We start from the raw sequence: 25,700 nt of genomic DNA on the forward strand, positions 1-25,700 counted from the left end.
CCTCCAACTTTGTTCTTCTTTGCCAGGATGATTTTGGCTATTCTGGGTCCCTCAAATTTCCATATGACTTCTAACATTAGTCAGTTTCTGCAAAGAAGCCAGCTGGGATTTTGATAGGAATGGTGTTGAACCTGTAGATCAGTTTGAACATGTATAGATTTTGAATGATTTCCTTGTGATACGTTTACAAGTACTTGAGGCCGCTGGGTCATATGTCCTCTACGGCCTGCTCCCAACCTTCCTCCACAATAGAGGTCCCCAAGCTTTTTGGCACCAGGGACCGGTTTCGTGGAGGACAGTTTTTGTCGGGGGGAGGGGAGGATGGTTCAGGCGGTAACGCAAGCGATGGGCAGCGGCAGACGAAGCTTTGCTCGCCCGCCGCTCACCTCCTGCTGTGCGGCCTGGTTCCTAACAGGCTGAGGGCCGGTACCGGTCTGTGGCCCGGGAGTTCGGGACCCCTGCTCTGCAACGTACTTCTTACCTTCAAGCACCCCATGCTTTGTCCAGACCGAGCCACCTGCTGTGCCCTCTTCATGCTCCTTTCTTTTCTGACTCCATGTATTTGCATTGTTGTTTTCCCTGCCTGAATGCCCCTGCCCTCAACTCTGAATATCCACACCCCATGTCTTTCAAGGGTGAGCTCAAGACAGCGTGAAACAGCCTCTGATCCCTAGATGTGAGTCTGAAGCAAGCTCTCTCTCCTCTCCACAGTCAGCTGCAATGGATGTGTGTCTACTGTGGGCACTGCAGGCTTTGGGATATAAAGATGAGCCTAGGAAAAGAACCCACAAGGAGCTTAGTCTAGCGGGTGGCTATAATCAGTCGGAGGTGAGGGTCCCCGTCTGCCTTCTTTACTGCTTTTCCCCTGCCTGGCACAGCACACATGCGTTGAAGGGAGGAAGGAGAGTAAGCAAATGCCAGGTAACAGTGGTGGGAAGCCAAAGGGAGTGGTTGATTCTGCTTCTGAGTTCCCATCTTTACCTCTGTTAGGACAGACTGCACCAGGCATAATGGGAAGAACTTGGGCTCTGGAGTCAAACTCTCCGAACATTGAGTCTGGCTCTGCCACTTACAAATGAGGGACCCTGGGCAAATGACTTCAGCCCCCTGGGCCTCAGTTTCCTCAGATGGGGGGGATATTTGCCTGTTTTCTTCATGTCTTTGCCACTTACTTTCTTCGAGGGCAAGATCCGTGTTTAATTCATCTTTGAATCACCTAAGGTACCTGCCATACACAGTGCCTTGATCAGAGGATGGGCTCAATACAGATAAGCTTTATTATCCTCTGTTGCCAAATTAACTTCCAGAAATACCAGTTCATGTTGCCGCTAATGATACCGGCTTGTACCTGCTTTCCACCGGCCTGCCAGCATAGGCTTTACATTTTTTATTTAGTTTTACTATCTAATTTTATTTAATTTTCACTTATTATTTATTAGCAAAACTGAATATTTTCACAAGTGTTTGCTTGCTACTTTTGCTTATTCTTATATGAATGGTCTCTTTAAGAACGAAAATTGCCTTGTAGACTTTTTGTATTAATTTCCTACTTTTCCCCTGTGTTTTTCTTAGTTTTAAAATTTGCATTGTCGTTCGTTTTTGACAACTAAGTGGCTTAAAATGTCTTTATATTGATATACTATAGAGCCAAGGGAGTTCTCATTCTGTGTTTCCCTCTCAATTTGTTGAACCAGTTGAGCGAGGAGGCCCAGGGCCGAGTCCTGGTCTAGCTGCCGTGGGGCCCCAGTGATCCTGGGAAGTCCCCCCACCGTGACGGGGGGTGCATTGGTTGCTGCCCCATGGACATTCTGAGGTCGGGCCCTGGCACCTCCAACAAATGTCTTATCACACAAGGAAGGGTGAGTTTAGGGTCGCCTATTCATCTAGGGTCATGCAGTCATTCCTGGAGCCTTTACCCAGGGACAGGTGAGCTCAAGCTGACCAGATGAACCTGTGGTCAGCTCTGTGATGTTTGAGAGCATTTAGGGTCCTGATTTTATAAAATCAGCCAGAAAGATGAGACTCCTGTAGTTAATTTAAAATACGGTTTGTTGCAATCTGTATAGCACTTAAAAACTGGAAGACTGTTTGTTTTAGTAAAGTGCTGTGTCCTTTCTCTGTGTTCATTAGCATGACTGAACACATTTCTGTGGACTCTGTATGTTTGCTTAAAATCAGGCCTGTTTAAGCTTGTGTAATTAGTGGCTCCGTCTCTTACCCCGAGTTTGCTGTAGACGGAAGAATGGAGCAAAGAGCAGCTGGCAAAGCAAGTACACAAAATACCTGCATCTTATTTTACTTTGAGGAAAGGTCTCTCCTCCTTCACGCTTTCAAAGGCCTGATCTTATCAGCTCATAGTTTTTGAAGCTGCAGGGTTGCTGTGGACAGTTTACCCCCAGTTACCACCCCTGCCTTCTTGGATACAATATTTGGGGTCTGGATTCAGTATCCAGTATTATTACTCATAGCTGGTAGATCCGATCTAGCCCTCAGTTTCCTCACTAGGAAAAGAACCCACAAAGTTTCTGAGTTTCCATCTGGTTCCCCCAAAATATCAGCACCTGATTCTAATCTCCCCTTGGTAAAATCAAGACCAGCAGCAGGACTGCACTTCCCTCTTTATCCTGCTCCCTGATTTAAATGTGCATATTTCCTGCCACAGAACTGAAAGGTCTTGAAAATCAATGCCAAACACTGACACAAATTGTGTGCCAGAGGCTTACTTACAATAATACGGTAAGAACATCCATGGCCGTTCTTCACTGAGCACTTACTGTGTGCCAGGCACTGGGCTAAGGGAAGCATATGTGTCATCGCATTTCATCCACCCAGTGTCCCTATGGCCTCAGGTTTCATTAACTCCCTTTTACCGATAAGTTAAGTCACTTGCCTAAGATTATGGTGCTGGGTAATGGTGGAGTTGGAATTTCAACCCAGATCTATCCGACTCATGTACCGAATGGCTGCAGTTGATTGAAAGTCATGTTTAAAAACCACAAATGAACAAACAAAAAACGCGTGGGTGGTTGTTCACCTTTGGCAGTTGCTGGGGTACCAACTCATCACTCTAAGACTTGATAAATAAGAGAAAAGAATCACATATTTATCTCTCCTTTCCTATAACAAAGCATGTTTCAGGGAGACCAGGTAATTGAAAAATAAGATGTTTTTTATATAGAAAAATTCCAGCTAATAAATGCAGAAGGAATGACAGAAAATCACTATGTTGACGACTTTAATGAGATTATGAATCTAGGCAACAGTCATCAGGGGATGAGAAAACCTCATGAACATGGTTGTTGGGGACTTTATAACTGAGGTACCAACAGCAGTGGAACCTACCGAGGGCGGCCCAGCTGAGCTCCAGGCCGCATGTGTGACACCATCGGATGTACGTTGCATCACCTGTGAAGTGCTCCTGCCTAATCGGAATCGAATCGAGCCTTTCACTCTGCCGGTTTACAGGAAGTACAGGGGGTGACCTGAGTTCTCCATCCTAATAGTGCCCTGAAGATAAAGGGAAGGTGGAGAGGTTGCCACAGAACAAGAGACCTAACAACCAAATGCAGTGCACAGACAGTGTTTGGGTCTTGGTGCAGACAAACCAACAGTTAAATGACACTTTTGAGATAATGGAGAAAACTTGAGTATAGACTCTTGGATGATATTAAGGAATCATTGTTCATTTTGTTAGGAACGATAATGGTCATGGTAAAAAAAACAAAAAAAACAAAAACAGCCTGCCATGGATACCTACTGAGATATTGGTGGGTGACGTGACATGGTGTTGGGGAGTCATTCTAAATCTCCAGCAAAGCTGAAGGGGGCAGGGGAAGGAGATGAAACCAACTCGCCCATTGTTGACAGTGTTAAAACCGGATGATGGGGACATGTGGATTCATCTTACTGTTCTCTCTGTTTGGGGGAATGTTTGAAAATTTCTGTAATAAAAAGTGAAAAAGGACGTCCCTGGTGATCCAGCGGTTGAGACTCCACGCTTCCAACTGCAGGGGGCGCGGGTTAGATCCCTGGTTCGGGGAACTAAGATCCCGCATGCCGTGTGGCATGGCCAAAAAGTAAAAATTTTAAATATAAATAAATAAATAAAATTTTTTAAAAAGTGAAAAAGAAAAAAGACCATGTAGTGAAATGTGTTGACACTCAGGGTGTCCGTGTGTTTGTATCTGATGGCTGGAGCAGCGAGCAGGTTGTAGTCGCGGGTTTGTTCCAGGATGCTCCTTGCGGAGGTGTGTGTGCCCTGTGGGCCCCTTCTCGGCAGGGGGCGTCGGGGGTCAGGCCCCGAATGCAGAGCAGGGTGACTGGGCCTGTCCTCTGCAGCCCTGCGCCCAGCCCTTCTTTCGGGCGACTTGGATGGCTGGTCACTTCCACCGCCGGGAAGGGAACGTGACAGGAGACATGGTGTTGAAAACGGAGATGTGGGCCCCTCTGGAAGACTCACCCCTTTTCTTGTCCTTTCCTTCAGAGGAAGTGGCTTTTAGGAAGAAGAGGCTGTGCATTAAATTCATCCCACGGGATTCAACCGAAGCTGCCATTTGTGACATTCGGATCATGGGCCGGACCAAGCAGGCCCCTCCTCAGTACACGTTCATTGGGTAAGTGTCAACGACCCCAGTCTCATCTCTGCTGTCTGCCGCGAGTGCTCAGGTCACCCCTGGGGACCGGGTCCTGAGACCTTCTGTGTGACCCGTGGACTCAGCCGCCTGCCTCTCATCAGCCTCTGGCCTTAGCTCTCCTTGCTGCCCTTCCTACCTGGGAGGCCGCTGGTTCAGGACACCACGCTCCTGACCAGTATTCAGAAGTTCTAGAATTCATTCGCCTTGGTCTTGATTGATCTCACTGGGGTCACGTGGACCCTGAGCCCGTCGCTGCTACCTGGAAAATGTCAATCTCTGATTGACCAAGTCTGAGCTGAAAGTGGGGTCAGCTCCTTTGGAACTCAGGCACTGGGAATGAGGGGTGGCTGCTCCCCGAATACAGAGGGAAGGTAAAGAGTCAGGAGAGGGATGAAGGGATGCTGGACGTCCAAGAGATAATAGATGTTCACCCATTATACTCAGTCAACTGAAATTCGGATCTCTCGAATTAATAGTGTGGTAGAGGGTTTTCGGCCTCTTGGCCATGTGCCTCTCCCTGGGCGGCTTTGCAATCTTCTTGCTTATCCCTGTGGGTCCCTACATCATGGATGCGTTCTCCTACTTGGCTTTCGAGGTTGGCCTCCTGGATCTTGCTCATTTGAGCCCAGACCCTCCTCTTTACTCGAAAAGCCACGGCCTTTCCTTGAAGGCTGCTCACGGACTGGGTGATAGAGAGAGACAGAGATAGAGCTGCGGTGTTTGCTTGAAGCACATGGGGAGTGGGTGTCACAGAAATAGAGGTTATTTTCATCTTGGTGCACGATAGCTTGTTTGGACTCTTCAGCTATGGAATCTGATTCTCTGTCTCAAGATTTTGTGGTCCTTAAGAAGGACTCAGGCTTCCCTGGTGGCGCAGAGGTTAAGAATCCGCCTGCCAATGCAGGGGACAAGGGTTCAAGCCCTGGTCCAGGAAGATCCCACATGCCATGGAGCAACTAAGCTCGTGTGCCACAACTACTGCACCTGTGCTCTAGAGCCTCCGAGCCACAACTGCTGAAGCCCGGGCACCTAGAACCCATGCTTTGCTGCAAGAGAAGCCACCTCAATGAGAAGCCCGTGCACAGCAACAAAGAGTAGCCCCCGCTCGCTGCAACTAGAGAAAGCCCGTGCGCAGCAACAAAGACCCAACGCAGCCATAAATTAATTAATTAATTAATTATTTTTAAAAAGGACTCTATGATCATACCCTTTCTACACACTCAAAAATCCTGTTTTGCAACATGGTTTAAAGTCATTATAGAAACAGGATTATGGAAGTAGAAAATAGGTAAGAAAATAACCATACTTCAGGTATCTTAGAAACAGCCATTTACATACAAATAGTAGAAACCAACAATTTAATAATTACTACATGTATTATGTATATTCAGTTGCTATGTGTATTCAGTTCTTTAAAATTACACACTATGCTACTTTAAAAGATTCAATTTTTAACCAATTTAAACAATTCTAAAGAATAGATTCTTACCATATATGTCTTGGTAATCAAAACTAGAATCCTTTTTTGTATCATTTTGAAAAGATTGCTAAATAAAGTATATTTTTGTTTCATCTTGGGGCAAAAATTCTTTTCCAGAGGAAGACAATTCCAGTGTTTTTTTTTTTTTAAATAAATTTATTTATTTATTTATTTATTTTTATTTTTGGCTGTGTTGGGTCTTCTGTGCGAGGGCTTTCTCTAGTTGCAGCAAGCGGGGGCCACTCTTCATCGCGGTGCGCGGGTCTCTCACTATCGCGGCCTCTCTTGTTGCGGAGCACAGGCTCCAGATGCGCAGGCTCAGTAGTTGTGGCTCACGGGCCTAGTTGCTCCACAGCATGTGGAATCCTCCCAGACCAGGGCTCGAACCCATGTCCCCTGCACTGGCAGGCAGACTCTCAACCACTGCGCCACCAGGGAAGCCCCTCCAGTGTTATTTTTAAGGAAAGAGAAGTCAGTGTTCAGAACTCTGTCACTTCTTCTTAAAAGTGGGCACAGTTCCACAGGTTACTTTGCAAAGGTCTGGGGTTGTCAGACTGGGAACAGGTCCTCCAAGGCCTGACTGTGACCTGATACCGGGAGGTGGCAAAATCAGTGCAGCTGATTGGAATCAGCCATCTGATAAGACACGGCTGTGGTTCAGAATAGTTCTGCAGTGTACTGAGAGGCTACCAGAAGAATCCTCTGAACAAATCTGTTCTCATTTTTTTGGAGAGATGATCTTCCTCTACATCCCAACGTGTAGTTCTGTGGGGCAGCTGAGCAGTTGGACGTGGATGTGGCTGAAATAATCCCGTTACAGTTCCTGCGAGTACGCCTGTCTCACAAACACTTGTGACCGTGGGGCATGGAGCCGGGCTGCGGGGGTGTGTGCAGATCAAGTAACAGGAACCCTGACGTGGCATCCGTCGGGCCCTGTTGTCACCACCCTTAGTTGTGGTGGTTCATGGGGCACATGCCTCGGGCTCTGTGAAGATGTCTCCCAGACTGACCCTGAGAATGAGGCTGACTACAGGTGACACCAGGCAGTGAGGAGCTTTATCCTGGAGGTGGGGGGGCGGCACGGCATGGAGCTGGGTGGGGCTAGTTCTCCCCATAGTTAAACACCAGGCACACGTGTCAGCCCAGTGCCCTATCTGTCTCGCCCTAGCCACGCAAAGAACTTGAAGCGGATGATCACACAAACACCCACAATGAAATGGCAGAATACAAAGAGTTTTGCAGACCGAGAACCAAGGAAAATGTTGATAGCATATAGTAGGAAGGCAGGAGGCCCAGGGGTGGGGGAAGAAGATGGCCATGTCAGACGGGCCTGCTGAGTTGGGACAGTTGCCATCACGTTAGGCTTTGAACTGTGAAGCGCAGAGCACAAAGGGAGGTGATGTAACCCACCTTCATGGGCGAGCATCGATTCCCTGGCGTCTGAGGCTATGATTCTCTTAAATGAGTTGGTTTGCTTTGTAGCTCAGGTAATTTTATGTTGAACAGTGCCATGAAGATTTCTCTTTTCTCCTAAAGGGAGTTGAACAGCATGGGGATCTGGTATCGAATGGGCAGAGTACCAAGAAATCACGACTCATCTCAACCCACGACGCCTTCCCAGTCATCAGCTGCTTCCACCCCAGCCCCCAACCTTCCCAGGTGAGGCCCCGTCAGTGACATCTTGTTCTGTTATGCATGTCACAGAGTCATGTGGTCTTGGGTCCCACTGCGTAACATCTTAGAACCCCTCCACTTGGAATCTGCGGAAACATTGCAGAAGCAATATACGTTTAGAGGAGATTTTACAAAGCCAGTTAGAAATCTTTGCATTACATGAACATAAAAGCCATTCTGTATTCTATTGTACCTATTCTGCAGGCTTCTAAAATAGCAGAATATGCAACTTAAAATGGGCTTGTTATTCTAAAGAGCTCATAGTCGCACCCAGACACGTGACTTGTAGCCACGCTGCTGGGAGTGCTGGCCGTAAAAGGTGGAATTCCTTCTCTGCCTTGGCCAGCAACTCTTTCAACTCCAGGAGGGTTGGTAAGTAATATTGTTCATTTCCACATTGTTCCTGTTCCCAAAGAGCTACAAACTAAGAGATAGGTACTTTGGGTAGGAGAGAATAGTGAGAAGTTTTGCAGGGGCTGTTAGTTTTAATAGTTGTTTCCACAAAGAAACTTGGGTGAGCAGACTGGTCTCTGCACCTGATTTTACCTGATTTCCGTTGGAGCAGAGGCAGTAGTGGTCTCAACGCCTTCTGTCGGATCAAAAACCTCTGCGTCATTAGCAGTAAATTATTTGAGGACAGGGAACAAACAGCAATGATAGACTAAGCTTGAGAAAGGAGTTACAGAAGTAAATAAAACCAGTAAGAAGCGGTGAGGTGATGCCATTTGGAGATGGACGTAACGTAAATGAGGGCGGATCTCAGAGCTTCCACGTGGGCAGGTCGAGATGAGCAAAATCGGTCAGGGACAGGACAAAACCATTTCTGGGTGCTTCCCCCTCCCCACGCCCCGCGGTCCACACCCTGCCCCCAGGAGTCAGGGGAGGGGGTGGTACAGGCGGTCCCCTGCGCCCTGTTCCTCTGCTGGGCTTCCCGCCGCCTCGGACGAACGCGCGGTCGTGAGCCGGCAGCTCGGGGCCTGTCCCTCGGGGTGTTCTCCAGAAGACAGTCTGGCCTTTCCCACTCTCGACAGTTTCACAAACCAAGAGCGGTACTTAATCCGTATCTGCCCCTGCCATCGCCTGAAACTTGAGGAGTATTGACAGTTTTCAGTTTCACTTTGGTGTGAAGAGATATGACTAGCTGATGAGCTTCCCAGAGTTGCGCGTCTTTGGTTTAGGAGTACAAGGCTCGCACAGCTCAGTTCAGCACTTTGGAGTTCCTTTCTCACTGCCCAGGGCACCGTCAAGGCTGCGATTCCCGTCACGTGTGCTCAGGGTCAGCTCAGGCCCATCGCCTTGGAGAGGTTCCAGCTGCTCCCTGTTGACATCATATGGTCTGGAAGGGCCTAGAAATAGGCACCACCTCAGGGCAGGTTTTGACTTTCTATGAGATAAAGGAAGAGCTCTGATTCTCCAGTTAAGGCAGGAAGAACGATCTCCCCAGAAGCTAGCCGGTCAGCGTGGGCGCACGGGCTCTAGGAACTGAAGCCAGGGGACCTGAGAACACAGGCCACAGAGAGCCACGCAGAACTGGAGAGCGTGCGTGGGAACAAGCCTTATGAGGCTTATGTATTTTATAACCTCTTGTTGTACGGTTTATGGTTTACACTGGCTGCAAGGAAATTGGATCAGTTTTGTTTTACTTGCCAAATAAAGCAAATGTCAAAATAGTCAATATAAAATGTATTCTAATTTGACTGAGTTAAGTCAGCCAGCAAGCAGTAGGATAACTGAATGTTACATTAATGCTTCTCAGTGAAAACCACTTGTCTGTCCCAAGCTCTCCTCTCTCACTGTGCAGTAATTTACAGGTGGCCTGTACACCTACATGAGCCCCCTAATTCATCAGGGGTTTTTTTCATGTTCTTCAGTTTTCGTATTGTTCGCTTATTGTGCATCTTAGATAAGAAATGAAATGCTGACTTTTCAAATTTTCCACTGAAGATTTATGAAATGATGTGTATGCTATTCCGTGAGGCTTCGGATCCCTGTAATCTGTCCAGCAGAGGAACCTAACAGCTTTCTCTCTGGCGGTGAGCTGTGGATGAGGCTTTTGTTTCCGCTGGGGGTCCACAGTGGGCCTGTAGGATGGAGGCCTACGGGTCTGGATCCCAGGACTAGTCTTCTCTCTCTCGTCCCCACGCCTCAAACTTTGAACCAATAGCCTCTTTTCTCCTTCCTGTTTTGTGCTTCTGTGCCTTTGCTCATGTGGACACCTGTGCTTCAGGTGTGTCTCCCATCCCCTACCTCAGATGTCAGCGCAAATGCCGCCTCTCCCAGGAAGCCTTCCCTGAGTGCCCTGTGCCTGTGCCAGGCTCTCCCCTCAGAGCGCTTCTCAGCCGTTATACCTTCACCCGTGTTGTAAACTCCTTAAAGGCAGGGACTGTGTCTAGTGCCTTTTATTGCCCAGAGCTCAGCCCAGGTGCAGGCATATATTCAGTTTTGCCACAAATGCTTCTCCAACAGCCTCAGACCCTGGGCTGCAGCCTCTCCACTCCCACCCGCAGACAGCTCCTGAGTCCCTGAAGACTCCTCCGGTTTTTCTGATTATGAGAGGAATACAAGCTTGTAGAAAACTGACAGAATATAGAAAATAATGAAAAAAACAAATTTCATCTCCAGTGAGCAAAGGCTCATAACCTTTGGCTATATTTCTTTCAAGTCATTTTTCTGTGTGCTTTTTACATAGGTGATATCATATCATAAAATAGCGAGTTTGTTTTTGCTGCTGCTTTCTTCTGTACTATTAAACCACAAGCATAAGAAATACCTCAGCTGTGGTCTTTGTGTGGACACAGGGATCAAGTTGCAAAGCCCAGGCTGGAGAGAGAGTGCGGTGACGCAGCGCCCTCTACTGACCAGATTTGGAGGAGCCTGGAGGACAGGCAGGCCGGTTCCCCCGCGGGCAGCGGGCCGTTTTCCCAGCCAATCCCCGGGGGAAGGAAGGGAGTCAGGGAGGGCCAGTAGCCGATCTTCTTGCCTTCTTGAGCCGGAGCTTATGTCTCAAAAGCTAAAAATGTGTTCGCTGCCTACATTTCTTTTGTTGTCACTCATATATCAAAGAATTTCCTGCCATTTTTTGGAGAGCTGTCATCCCCAGCTTATGTCAGACAAAAGGGGCAGCTGGTGGAGTTTCTGATGGTGGGTCATCACCTGAGGCCCTCGTGGTCCCGGCAGAGCCGCCTTCCCTTTCCAGAGGCCGGTACTGCCCCTCAGAACGAGCACCTCCTGCCTCTTTCCTCCCTGTTGTTGCAGAGAATGCTAGTCGCGGGGCCAGATGTGGCGTTGTCCTTTCAGGATGGGCAGTCCCCTTGGCCTGTATCCGGTGAATGGGACACTGTGGTCGAAGTTCACGGCCAAAGGCAGGATAAGATGTGTTGGCAGAGCTCCTCTTCCTCACCCAGCGAGTCTTCATCACACATACACAACATCTCTGCGCTCATTTCTTGACAGTTTTTCCTGCGTGAAGAAGGGCATGCCACTTCTTCCGGGTGCCTGGAGCCTCCGTTTTCTCCCTGGGCCCCAGCGCTGCCCCGTCCTCTGCCGTCTGCTTCACACACATTGATCAGCAGGGTGGGCCGGGCCTTGGGCATTGGTCATGATCCCACATCCCCACCTCTCTCCCGGGCTGGCCTCAGCTTTGCAAGTCGGCCTGGTGTGTGTGAGCAAACGTTGGGGTCCCTGGATTTGGGCTTTTCCGATTGCTTCTTTGCTGCTGCCTTGGGGCACGTGCAGACAGAGGAAGCACCTTCCCCCTTCAGCCAGAGCAGCCCCCGCTCCTCCCCCACACACCGGCTCTCACACATGATTCTGCGGGGAAGAGGAGGTTCAGCTTCTGCTGGAACCGAGGTCCGGAAAAGCTCGGGGAGGCAGGTGGGCTCGCGGTTGATGGAGTACCAGTAGCCCCAGAGTGTGGCTGAGTGAACGGTTCTGTGCCTTCCCACGAGGGGCCCTGGGGGGCTGCTGCCCCCCGGCTTGCCGAACAGCAGAACCCGTGGCTTGATAAAGACATCAGAGGCATGCATATCAAATGTGCAGATGACACAGAGTCATTAGGGAGAGCTGATGTGCTGAGTGACAGAATCAATACTCCGCATCGCCTCTACAGCCAGAACACCCTGCCGCTACCGGGGGATGAAAGGTGATGGGCGAAAATGGACAGGGCCCCCCAGGGTTCAAAAAGTCAACTGCTCGGGCACCAAATTGAGGAGATGTGGCTTAGCAGCGGTCCGTGTGAAGTAGCCAGGCTGGGCACGAGCTTGGGTGCCTCGAGTGCAGCCTGGCGTGCACAGTGGGGCACGCCCCCTGACCCGGTGTCCTGCACCTGTCAGGACATCAGGAGGGTCACGTCCACTGCCACGCACCACCTTGTCAAAGTTACCCGACTCGAGCATTGAGCTTGAGTGTGAGGAATCGAGTTTTGATTGGAGTCAAGACGAGGCAGCTGGCTTCAAATGTCTAAATGGTCACCGTGTAGAAGGGAAAGTAGAAGTGCTTCCAGGTAGGGCTGGGCCATTGGGAGCCCCTGAAGGCAAAATTAGATCAGGTGGGATGAAGTTATAAGGAGGTAGGTTTGGGCTTAACATTTTAAAAAATTAATAAAGAGAACTTCCCAAGGGTAAAAAAACCCCGTGGCATTGAAGAAGCCGGCTTGCGAGGTCATGTGCACCCAGTTGCTGACAGTATTCAAACAGTGTTTGGGTTTTCAGACCTTCAGTGGTTCTTGAAATGCATCATATTCCCTAGTCCCACCCTCAGAAATATAGATTTAGCAGACCTGCACGTTAGGGCCGCAGACACCTTGCCCCGGCTGACTCGGGGAGCTCCAGCGGGCACCTGTCACCCAGGTCTGCTCGCGCCGCTGTCGGTGTTTCCTCATCCTCCGACCTGCAGCCGGGCCTCCTCCCGCGCACTGGAGCCGGTGTCAGGACGGAGCTCAGGGCCTGCAGGGTGGCCACTGTGGCGCCCTCCCGAGACAGAGGCACAGAGGCCCAGGCGCTGCGGCCCGTGGCCCGTCACAGCGCGGGCAGGCAGGAGCTCGCTCTCGGAGTCCAGCTGAAGCCAGTAGTCTGGACCCCGGAGTGCTGGGATGTCCGGGCACTTCACGGCTCTGCGGACAAGGGCTGGGCGGGGCCCCATGGCTCCGGCAGCGCCACTCTGCCCTTCCCACTGGCCTGGGGTCCTGAACTCTGCCCCCCAGACCTCAGGCCACGGGCTCCTCCGGTGACCCTTCACCGACACTGTCCCCCCAGGAGAACATGTCATCTTCCCTCCAAGAGACACAGGGCGCAGCCTCCCGGGAGCCTCTCCCCGTGTCCGCTGGGGCTGAGCTTCCCTTATAAGGTGCGCGGCGCTGCTCTGAGTTGTTCAGGAATCTTCCGGTGATTTGTCAGCTTCCAGCAAGTTGTCAGTCACAGGTTCCGAAGTATGTTTCTTAGTGACAGACATAATTGTACTTAACTTTTTGCGTGGATGTTATCAATCTGTGACAGATACTCTGGGAAATGGGGCATTTTGATGGCAGAAGATCTGTCACGTGCATTTAGTCTTCCACTCAGGGACACCAGGATTCAGTCACAACTTTTGCACGTCGATGTCAGGTTCTGAGAACAGAGATCCTTGCTGACCTCAGAAATCGTTTCGTCACTCCCGTCCCGGGGCTGTCATCTGAAAGGTTAATAGCTCTTCCTAAAGGAGAGGAAACATCCCTCCGCGGTGATCTAGCATTCAGGCCACGCACGTCCGGGCTTATCCCTGTCACATCCGTTGTCAGGAGCCTGTGGGCTGCCGTGCTCCGTCCTGGCCCCCCGACCCCACCTTCCCGCGGGTGTGGGATCCACGGGGCCACTTGATCCACCCACGGAATAAGCCGGCAGTGGGGACGGAGCCTTTGCTCACCGGCTGCAGTCCTGTTGTCTGAGCTGACGGCCTGAAGTGCTCGGGCTGCCTTCTGTCAGTGTTCAGTCATAAGATGCTCTTTGAACCACAGACGACATCTGTCACCCGCCCTGTTGTGGCAGGACTTGAACGGGAGGCCTGGAGTTGCACAGATCAGGGAGGCTGTTCTCCCTTTCCTGCCGAGGTGTCTGCCTCTCCCCGAGGGGCGGCTGGCTTGGAGCGGGGGCATTTGCCTATGAGGAGGCCCAGCAGTTTTTCCTCTTTTATAGGTTTTAGTAGGAGAAGGCTCGGCCCAGAGGATTGGAGGGAATTCATTTTAGAGTTGAAAGCTGTTGTTTAATAAAGGCTCATCATTTATGAGAAGGGTTATATGTGTCCCACGTCAAGGTAAGATTAGAAGGCAAGCCCAAGGGCTGATTCCAGTGATTCTTTTTTTTTCCCCCCATAGTAAACAATTTATGACATGGATTTTGAGCTCCACAGTCGCAAGAGACAGTTTGGGGGTACGTGAGCCCAGGGAGGGCCTGCAGGACCTTGCCCCTCTGCAGGCCGTGGCCAGGCACAACTGCGGGTCTGGCTTTACTTAGGAGAAGTAGACTTACTTTCTGTTCATGTGAACACCACACACATTTTTGTTTAACTCTGAAGATAGGACACACGTGTTCGTATCTTCCTGCTATGACCCTCCTTTGAAGATGGAGACGGTAATACAGCTTTGCTGTTCCGGCACAGGGAGCGTGGGAATCATCCTCACTCTTCTCGTGGTACCCTCCACGTGCTCCAACTGAAAGCACCAGCCACCAGGGGTGTCCCAAAGAAGAACCTGCTGGAGGGGCGGGACCAGAACACGAAATCAAACTTAGATTAGAGGCTCCTGGGGCTCGGTATTATTTCATTTAAATAGCCCGCGCTTACATTCTTTGTCTGGAACTTTAAAGTCCTGGGTTGCCTGCCATCCTGTTGGTGTTCTCAAGCATGCACGTGCTCTTTTACCTGTCCGGAGCCTTCGCTGGCTTCCTATTGCCTGACACGCCTCCCATATCATCTCGCTCGAATCAGGCCAGTCTCCTCTCGGCTCCTGGGCACGCTGTCCTCATCCCAGATCCATCTCTGCTCGGGCCATTGCTGTGAGCCGCTGCCCTCCTGAAAGACGCAGGCTGGGCTCCAGAGTGCCGAGGACGGGTCCTGTCCACCCTCCAGCCCTCGCCTCGCCCTCACCTCTTCTGGAAAGCCTGGCCACGTCGCTTTCCGCCTTCCTCTCCTCCAGTTGCCTGCACCGTACAGTCTGGCATTTCACGTTTCCCTGTCATTGCCGAGTTTATTTATGTTTGGTCTTATGAATAGATTTGCTGGCTTACTGATGACAGGGGTTCTCATGTTTCCTTTTTCCCCTTTAAAGCCTCAGAAAAGGCTAGTCACAAAAATAATGATGATAATGTTGCATCACTGTGTATCAAAATTTACCGGGTACTTTGAGCTGCATCATCTCATTTGATACAGTAAGTATTCAGTGGAAAATGTTTGGCTCCAAAGTGGTAGGGACCTTTGAACTCCAGGTGCCTGGCACGTGGCGGCCCTCAGAAAATATGAATTGAATGCATGAAGTGAGCTGATTTAGACACATAGGACCAAGTGTCATATATTGATACATCTCTCCTTCCATCTATCCATCCATGCAACCAACCAACCAGCCGAGACTTATTTACTGGGTGTCAGGCACTATTCAATTACTTTACAAAGAAAAGCTCATTTAATCCTCATAACAGATCTGTGAGTCGGGTACTATTTTTTCCTCCTTTTCAAGGTGAGGAAACTGAAATCAAGGAAGTTTAAATTCCTTTCCCAAGGTCACACAGCTACTAAGTGTCAGAGCTGGGATTTGAACCCAAACGGATGAGCTTCCCCTGGCTTGCAGACTGTCCCTGTGCCCTGATGCTCGTGGTCACAGGCTCGCTGGTGTGAAGCATTTCGCTGGGGAGCGGAGCGGTGGTTGGGTGCAGCCCCAGGTGTCCCAGCCGTCTTCACGCGCAGCTTCTCCAGGCTCCCGACGGGCGCTGGAGAGAAGGACTTCCCAGAGCCTGCCGTGTGGGCGGGAGCTGGGGGGCCAGTCCGCTTGAGTTGTGGTTGCTGCCTGAGGAGAACCTGTGGGGGCCATACACCGGAGGGTCCCCTCGACCGGCTTCCAAGCCCGCGATTACACAAGATTGCGAGCAGTTTGATTTATTCTGGTGATCATGAGAGTGGTGTGAGAGAGACCTACAGAGCAAGGTTATTTGAATATCTTTAAAATGCGTGGGCCACAAAGCCCACACTGCTTTTGGAACGGTATCAAACTTAGTTTTGGTGTCAGAGTTATTTTGAAGGTGAAATTTCATTAGAATGCAGTTTGGTATTGTTAGATATGAATGATGAGTTTAGGCTGAGCGATATTATTTTTGATATTAATTTTTAATATGGCTTCTTGGGAAGTCAGAGCTTCTATTTAACGAACAATTAGGTAGCAGTCAGTACGGCTCCCACCTCGGAGCTGGCCTTCCCTGCTTTCAGTCTCGCGCATCAGATTTCTGACAAGGTATATGCTGCTTGTAAATGTGTTATCTTTGTAATTTTTGTGACTGTGAGTGTCTTGTTTTTCTTGGTGGTTATGATGGTTATGTGGGCTTGTTGTTGTCCCAGAGAGCAGCTTTATAAATGTGAAATGACTCCCTCCTATGCCTGGTTCTCAAATGTGCGAGAGCTCTTTGCACAGTGGGTTTGAGCTCGGGGGGTTGGAGAAAGGCCTTTTTCAGGATTATGAAAATAGTTTTCCATGTGTCAGAACAGATTTATCAGTTCACTTCAGGGTCGGTTTTGTGAACCAGACCATTTAGAGGAGGATATTTTACCTTTTATCAGAGTGGAAGCTGATAGTCTGTTTGCAGGTGGCTCTATGGAATATTTCACCTGGATCTCTCAGTGTAAATCTAGCATCCAAACAAAGTAAAAATGAGTGTTAAGTGAAATTTCCTGGTATTTTACCACCTCTGCGTGCACACCGCTCCCCCTGCCCCCCGCCCATGCTGTTCTGTTTCAAGGCAGGGTTTCCGTTATTAATTTGGATATTTAATAGAATCCTTTGCTTGCAGTAACTTTTCAAAGGCCTTTTGGATTTATTTAGGTGGGACTTTTGCCTGTGGGTAGGGTAGCATTCAACTTGAACTTCCTTCTTGAGCAGCAGATGTTTTGTTTCCAGTTGAATAATAATATTAATAATTATCAGAATAAATACAATCATCACCATCATCATTATTACTTCAGCTACAATTTTTTGAGCGTCTTGTGCCAGGCATTGTGTAAACACTTCATGTATATCATTTTAATCTTTACAACCATGCAGTAAGGTGAATAATCGTGTCCTCATTTTAAGAAATGAGAAACCCGAAGCTTGGAGAGACGGTGACTTACCCAAGGGCCAGGATCGGAGCCCAGGCCCCACCATCCTGTTCCCCCTGTCTTCAGGGAGCCTCAAGGCTTCCTGAATTTAGGACCCTCCACCTCAGTGTCCCCTGCAGCCAGTGGTACGGCCTCCCCCGGGACCAAACCCAGCCTTAAACGCTTCCAGACCAGGACCCACATTCCACCTCCTAATTAGTCATTGCTTCATTTTGCTAAACAAATTGTTTTCCACAGCTCTGGAGATTGATTGGGCAAGAAGGGGAAGAATGTGCCTTGGGTCTTTGTTGGGGTTTGTTTTCTGCCCAGGCTGCTCCCTGCCTGCCCTGTGCTCTCACGCACGGGGCCTTTCATGAATCTGGGTTTGGCAGCCTCGCTACTCTTGAATTTTGGAGAAGCGGGTATTTTAGTAGGCTGGAAGAAGATGAAAAGCTAGCAGTGCCCATATGTTCCTTGTTTTTAAAAGCAGGGTCAGTGAGGTTTAGAGACTCTTTAAATATTTCAGTTTATAAGATGAGACTAGATCATCTGCAGTGGAAGTGCGGTGCCCTCAGCCAGGCTGGGCTTTTTTCTTCATTTCTTTTACAATGGAGGTAGGTGTTTCGGCATTTCAGGGTTCAAGTGTAGTAAAACTTATATGTAGTGAATAAATACCATGATTTGGAATGTTGCTACAGCTATGAAAATTAGTTTCCCTTTTTTTTTTCCCCTTTTTTGTTTTATGAGTAATCAGCGACTTGAAAAATAGCAGAGTGGTCCAAGAATGGTAGTTCAAGAAACCGAAAACTCCCAAGCGTTAAAGGAGTATAGGCTCTGACATTTTTCTAAGAAAGCATTTTCTTCACTCAATTGAATCTTCCCTGGTTGAGATTAGACATCTATCCTGAAATACATATTTGAATACTGTAGTTTGAAATTCTACACAAGTGCCCATGTTTAGTTAAGACGGTGTCATCCTATGCCCCCACTTTCCCTTGAATTTTGAAAAGTAAATGACATGGTGGTGGTTTTTCTTGATCCCAAGTTATTTATAGAAGCCCAGAATCTGAGTGACTGTCTAGCCCAACCCTGAGTATCCAGCAAGGGGCTGTTGGCAGTGACTTGTTGAGGCTGGCACATGGGGAGAGCAGGGCTGGAACCAGTGTCTCACCTCCCCGTCACGGTGCCCCTGGGAGGTGAGACACTGGCCACTGACACGAGGTGCAGGCGGGGATGGCTGTGCTCACGGCCCTGGCAGAGCCACCAGATGCCCAGAGAGGTGGGCCCTTGATCCAAGTTGTCTTCCAGGGCCCAGCCCTTCCCCGCCGTGGAGTAAGCAGGAACTCTGTTCTGCTGGCATTTCCTGGCATGCTCCCTTCACTCTTCATACCTCTCCGGTTCTAAATTTCACAAGTAATTTGTCACTTTAGAGGAGGGAGTCATTAATAACCATTATTCAGAACTGTCGAGTCTTCCTCTCTGTGTGTGAGTGAGTTAAGCATCCAAAAAATTGGCCTTGTTGGTGGCAAACAGGGCCTCCCTATTGACAGATCAGACCTGCCCCGCCCGCGCTGGCCTTTCTCACGTTCTGGTTATTCCAAGTCTGTCTTTCATCACTGAAAGGGTGGTGACAGAGTGGTTAAAGCACGTCCTCCTGGAATTCATTAGTATTATTACCAAAGACCGTGTTGTAAATTGTTGATTTTTTTTTTAAACTGCTCTGAAAAAATTTCTCCTGAACTATTTCATTTTAACGTACTTTAAAAAAAAAAAAGATTTTCCTCGTCAAACATTTGAAACAGAATAGTTCAGGAGCCCGGACTTCAGATCCCACCGAGGGAAGGCTGGGAGTGGTTGTCCCAAGTGAAGCTCTGAAACTGTGTCGCCATCAGGTTGTGGGGTGAGGGGTGGAGGAAGATACCCCCAACCTTCCAACAGTGGTTACGGAAAAGAATTGGCATTCGATGTATGTTAATGCAGGTTACGATTCTTTAACGTTAAAATTCCACTGAAGTACTAATAATTACTGTTAATATCTTTCAGTGGAAACTTACAGTAAAGGAGCAGTAGTAGAAACAGTATTTAAGGGAGAGCTGCCGGCGTGAGAAGAATGCAGATAAGTGTTATTAGCCTAATGATTTCGCCGTCGCCATGGTTGTGCGGCAGCAGTGTTGTGAATATGTCATCCGGCACCCGTGAATTTGGAAAGTGTGTCAAAACACAACTTCAATTAGTTTGCTCTAATTATGGCTCTGGAGAGTTTGTAACTACATCACTCCTCATTAAAAGAGATTTTCTTGTATGGATTAATGTGATATACAAAGGAAAGTTTCAAAGTTCCCGACGCCACTTGCTCCCGCAAGGAGCAGGCTTGGAGCAGGGCTGCTGGATCCTGGGTCTCCTGCAGCCCGCCCGCCGGGCAGGGGGCCGAGCACGGGGCTGCGCGGCCGGCTCTTCCCTTCCGTCCCGTAATCCGCTTCCTGCCGAGAGTGGCCGCTGCATATGGAGCTCTGGCCACGTCCACGGGAGGGTAATTGAACCCATCGTGAGCTTCTAAAAGAAAATTGCTAGTCGGAAACCATCAGGACGCCTCTCATTCTCAGCACCTCAGTGGAGTCTGGAAGCAGAAAGATCTCTGAACCCACCATGGCCAAGCGCAGTGTGCACAGCCAGCCTTTGGCCCCATCCTGGGGGTCTTGGGGGAGATTGCATGGGAAAATGTGTTACTTTTGGTCACTCAGAATCACATGGCACCCGTGAAATGTCAATGAAAGTCTTTTCATACAGTGAGAAAGAGGACCTTAAGGAAATGTAATCTCTTGTCCAAACTGATAGGTAGTTATAAATGCTACTGTTGAGCCATTGCCATTTTGAAAGAAAAAAAAACCCAAATGCACATCTTCTTGTCCTGTTACTGACCGCGGCCACCCCGCCAGCCCGGCCCGGCCACCAGTGGCGGTGCGCAGTGACTGCCTCGGCAAGGCTCCCGCGTTCAGGGTCGGGGCGGCAGCACCAGGTGCCAAGTTTGCAGGCCAAGGCTGTTTGCTTGAGCTTTGCTGCCCATGCCCTCACCCGTCTCCGGAGCAGCTGGACACAGCGTCATTGTGATGTCCCAGCCTGGGGAGCTCAGTGGTGCATTTTGAATCTAAGAGGTGAATTTTTAATGCTGTTTGAGGAGGCCTGGGTTTGGTTGCCCTCTCCCTCCAATTTATTTGCATGATGCAGAATATCCAAAATACAGCTTTAAATACATTTTTATTGACTGTTAAGTGTTTTCTTTGTCACTTTTGGAGAGTACAAGGTAGGGGTGTGTGTGTGTGTGTGTGTGTGTGTGTGTGTGTGTGTGTGTGTGATGAGTAACTTGGCCTTCTTGATACCACTCACAAGCAGTGATACCTTGAGTAAGTTATATCAGTCCTCTGAGCCTCAGTTTCCTTGTCTATCAAATGGAGATAAGAATACCTTCTTTGCAGGGTTGCTGTGAGAACCAAACGGGGAAACACATGGAAGTGCCACGCCGGGCACACAGTGGGCACTCGCGCATGTGACTTTCTGTCTTGGTCCAGGGTTCGTTTCAGAGTTCACTCTGGGCACGAGCAGTTCGTTCCCTTGGACCTTTTCTATTGTCACCATCTGGCCCCTCTCAGCCTCGATCGCCAGCATCCCCCCTGAGTTCCCACGGCGTCAGGCTGGGCACAGGCCTTCTCCCCCTCAGAGCTGCGCTCACAGGTGAGCAGCTGGGAAGGGGTTAAGATAGCAATTGTGTAAGTCTTGCAGGCTTTCTCCCAGTTCTGTGGTAATTTGATGAAGAACTTCACCCTAATTAAATATTCAAATTAGGAATAAGTGTCAATATGGCTTCCCATTGCCTGGAATGATGATTAATTGTATTCAAAACTCTAGTGGCCCACTGTAATCTAAACTGAACCGTTGTTCTTGATTATTTCTGCACCACACTTGCCATGTTTCTGTTTTAAGATTTAAACTAGTAATTGATTTGCCATATGCTGTCGAGTATGTTGTCGTAACATACTTTAAAGTTACACGTTTAGGAACTTGGGGAGTTTGGAATTGAGATTTCCTTAGTCTTCCAGTGGCAGCTTTTTTTCCCTTGTCCAATGCAGAGTGATTTGGTTGGAGTGTGCTTGTGTGTCTGTGTGTGTGTCTGTGTTGCCCATGAGGGAGACTCATTATATAGTCAAGTCGGTAGGTTGAAGTTATATTGATCATGGCAATTGGGTTTCCTGAATGGAAAATGAACAAGTCTGCATTTATACTTTTGTGCTTGTGTTGTCTTGGTAAAGCAACATGGCTTTGTGGAAAAAGCATAAACTCAAATCCTAGCTCAGCCAGTTCCTTTGGCTATGTGACCTTGGACAAGTTCCTTAACCTCTCTGAACCTTCTTTCTTCCTACCTGTAGAACCCACTGGGTTGTGAAGATTAGAGATGAGTGAGAAGCATGAAGAATGTGCTCAGTAAGTGGTGACTGTCATAAACACAGGTGATAACAGGAACAAAGCATTCAGTGCCCCCGCCTCCAGAAAGCCACTCCCAACCATGAATCGGCAATGACCTCCCAGGTCTCTGACTGCAGAAGCCTCTGTTGCCCCTCCCTTACTTTGTGACATTTCTTAGGTCCGTTGTCATGACTCTTGAATTGCTGTTTCATGGCCCCGGGCTTTCCTCCCCCACCACATTCTTCCCTCTTGGCAGGTGGCACTGCAGCTCCCACGTCCCTGGGTACTTCACAGGCTCTAGTGGAGGCTCTGGTGTGTGGTAGGCCCTCAACAGATGTTTGTTTTGTTTTATGCCATTGCTTTAAAATTGAAGCATATAACCTTACAGTCTTCTCTTTGTATAGCTTATGATATTTAGAGCTTTTTACTTTATGATAGAGGGGATTTATGTATGTGTTTCAATTTACTTATAGATACAACTAAAGGGGAAAGATATGAGTCTTATTTGGGTTTGGGGGGTTTTTTTTAAATTATTTTTAAAAGACTTTATTTTTTTAAAGAAGTTTTAGGTTTACAAAAAAATAGAAAGGTACAGAGATTTCACATATACCCCTTTCCCTCACTCATGCCTTACTTCCTCCATGATCAATGTCACTCACTCACCAGAATGGTTCCTTCTTTTTTTTTTTTTTTTTTTTTTAAATATTTATTTATTTATTTATTTATGGCTGTGTTGGGTCTTCGTTTCTGTGCGAGGGCTTTCTCTAGTTGTGGCAAGCGGGGGCCACTCTTCATCGCGGTGCGCGGGCCTCTCACTATCGTGGCCTCTCTTGTTGCGGAGCACAGGCTCCAGATGCGCAGGCTCAGTAATTGTGGCTCACGGGCCTAGTTGCTCCGTGGCATGTGGGATCCTCCCAGACCAGGGCTTGAACCCGCGTCCCCTGCATTGGCAGGCGGATTCTCAACCACTGCGCCACCAGGGAAGCCCTTTTTTTTTTTTTTTTTTAAGATGAACCTACATTGACACATTATAATCACCCAAATTCCACAGTTTACCTTAGGGTTCACTCTTGGTGTTGTACATTCTGTGGATTTGGACAAATGTATAATGACACATGTCCATCATTATAATATCATGAACAGTATTTTCACTGCCCTAAAAATTCTCTGTGCTCTCCCTGTTCACCTCTCCCTGAGGCCCCTCTGGCAACTACTGATCTTTTTACTATCTCCATAGTTTTGCCTTTTCCAGAATGTCATAAGAGTTGGAATCATACAGTATGTAGTCTTTTAAAATTGGCTTCTTTCATTTAGTAATATGCACTTATCATTTTTAAAAAACTATCCCAGGGCCAAACGCAGTGCTTGGCATACAGTAGGAGCTCAATTAAAACCTGGTGGACTGAGTTGGTCACAACGTATTGATTCTAGTACCCTTGTGTGCCTCTCGATCCCACAGTCTGTCTCCCCTTGGATGGCATCAATTTATTGGGTATATTTGGAATTAAGTTTCACGTCTGGGCATGGAAGGTTTAAGATAGTGAATTATCATTGCAGAGGAAATAGGTCCATTTTAGGTTTTATAAAACCACACTTGACTTTGCTGGTGTCATTTACAAAACAGAACAAAATGTCTCATCAGATCACGAGAAAGGGTAGTAAACTTTGCACTTTCTGAGGTTGGCTCCAAAATCAGTGAGAAAAAAAATCGCCACACCTAAAAATATTTTAGGGCCCAGGGTCATAACTGACTCTCTGTTTTAGTGGAAGCAGGTTACAAGAAAACGCAGTGTTGTCTCATCTCTCCGGGTCTGCACAGATCTGAATGGTAACTCAAAATCTCGGCTTGGAAGCACAGGGGACCCGGCGCAGGAATCCTGGCTGTGAAGTCTTAGAGGAGGATGTGAGTGCCGGTCAGGCCCTTCCAGCTGAAAGTGATCCATTTTAATTACCTTCCAGAGCACTCCAATACCTGAGCATATGGTCCTTAAGAAATCAGCTTCCCCAGACTGTCAGCGAGTGTGGGCAGTGGTCAGGGACCTGGTTCTGACACCGTTGACCAGCCTTGGAGAGCGGACGCTCTAGAAGGTGCTTATTAAAATGCCAGCAGGTGCAGCGAAGGTCTCCCTTCCTGTGACTCCCTCACCCTGCTTGTGCCAGGTGTTTTATAAGAGCCTTTTTCTTCATTAAATGGCATTCATTAAGCACGTCCTTACACCTGGCACAGAAGCTGTGTGTCACAGATGACTTCTTCCCAATGGTGTTTTGCAGGAATGAAGTGGAATTTCATTTAGCCATTTGCCGTGTTCTTTCTCCCCCTGCCCACCTTCACTCAGTTATTGTGGCTTTTGCATATTCCTCCTCCATCCCTCCCCCGATTCCGTTACTTTCTTTTGCACATCACCTCTGGTCCTTGTGCACCAGCAGCCACATTAGCTGGAAAACAAGATGTTCCTTTAGCACCAAGTGCTGTGCAGGACGTGTTTATATATACCCTTGCTCTTCTAGAATTCTCCTCCTAACGTTTGCCATCTTTTTTTCTGATAAAAAGAAAAATAATTTCTCGTTGAAAAAATTAACATATAAAAATACATAAAAAGCAGGGGGGAAAAAATCCCACACCCTGACCTCAGAGACTTGTATTGTCCACACCACAAACACCGTCCTGCACCCCAGTCCTGCCGGGGGCCCAGGGCCATCACTGCTGTAAGCTACCAGTTCCTTTTTGTCCTGGGATATATGTGTATGCGTACCTGTAGGAATATATTGTTTGTGTGGTGGCTTACATATATGTCATTCTGCAGCTTGGTTTTTGTTTTATTCCCTTTTGTTTTGACCTTACAGCCACATCCTTGAGATCTGACCATGTTGATATAAAAATGTCTGGCTCGTTCCTTTTCCTTGGTCTGTCCTGCTAGCATTGCATGAACACTTTCCCAACCCCTTGCTCTTACAAACGCCACCCCAAGGATCCGGTTTCTGCCTCTTCCTGCAGCCGAGATCACTGTCTTCAACACAGTCTGCGCCCGAATTCCTCACTCAACATCATGTCATAAGCACCCTCCCCCAATTCCACCCAGAAAACCTGTAAACATCATTTCACGTCTGTAAAATATTCTGAATCAGACATCTTATAATGTTATTTCCTGTTTTTGAGGAGAGAGTCATGACTCAGAGCTGAATTTTGTAATTTGCCTCATCCGGGTTCAGATCCAAGCTCTGCCCCCTCAGGCAAAATGCTGAACCTTTCTGAGACCTTCTGTCCAATAGAGATGATCTCAGCGCCTCGTTATAGGATCCGGGTGGGATTACATGATGCATGTGAAGGGTAAGCCCTGCGAAAATGTCAGCGAACATTATTTTACTGTTTTTATCTTAAATAAGTCATTTCTCATGTTTCAAATTGCTTCCTCAGGCTAGGTTTCCAGAGGAAAAGGATAAACGCCAGTCCTTTTGTCTCATTACTTCCCTATTCTTAGGTCTTAATTTTGAATCACCTGGAGCATGTTTTAATGTATTTATTTCAGGGAAAGGGACGGGATCTTTTTTGTTGTTGTCTTCACATGTGAAAGGCAACTAGGGATTCAGAAATTTTTCATCCATTCAGCTTTCTTTCCCTTCCTAACTCCGTGGCTCCCTAGCCTTCAGCATGTCGTGTGACGGAAGAAAGGTCTGAAGTCACCGTTAGTATTTGCCAGGATTCATCGTGGGTCTCTGTTCATTGCCTTTTCTGGAATACTGTGAACCCCGTTGGCTTCTTTATTAGGTCTTTTTTTTTTTTAAGGTCAGGAAAGTGTTTTCAGCTTTACTGAAGTATACTCGATGTGCAATAAATGCACATATTTAAAGTGTAATTTGATGAGCTTTGACATAGGTAGGTATACACCTGTGACACCATCACCAAAATCAAGATCATGAATATATCCACCACCCCCAAAAATTTCTCTGTGCTGCTTTGTAATACGTCCTCTCTCCTCAGGCAATCACAGATCTGCTTTCTAACCCTATAGGTTAGTTTGCATTTTCTAGAATCTTATACAGATGGAATCATGCCATATGTACTCTTTTTGATCTTTCTTATCTTACTTAGCATCATTATCTTGAGGTTATCCATTTTTCATGCATCACTAGCTCCTTTTTGATTG

General features: G+C 48.1%; 1 protein-coding gene across 3 annotated transcripts in view; it reads left to right on the plus strand.

Annotated features, from left to right (window-relative positions):
• The window catches only part of MVB12B (multivesicular body subunit 12B), a 189,185-nt gene that overhangs the window by 73,634 nt on the left and 89,851 nt on the right, over positions 1–25,700 (plus strand). For all 3 annotated transcript variants that reach the window (XM_057548744.1, XM_057548746.1, XM_057548745.1), the window contains exons 5-6: positions 4,484–4,613; positions 7,651–7,773. In XM_057548744.1, coding sequence (XP_057404727.1) covers positions 4,484–4,613; positions 7,651–7,773 — 253 coding nt within the window. The remainder of the gene's footprint in view (positions 1–4,483; positions 4,614–7,650; positions 7,774–25,700) is intronic.

Source organism: Balaenoptera acutorostrata, chromosome 6 (genome assembly GCF_949987535.1).
Source record: "Balaenoptera acutorostrata chromosome 6, mBalAcu1.1, whole genome shotgun sequence".
NCBI classification, from domain to species: domain Eukaryota; kingdom Metazoa; phylum Chordata; class Mammalia; order Artiodactyla; family Balaenopteridae; genus Balaenoptera; species Balaenoptera acutorostrata.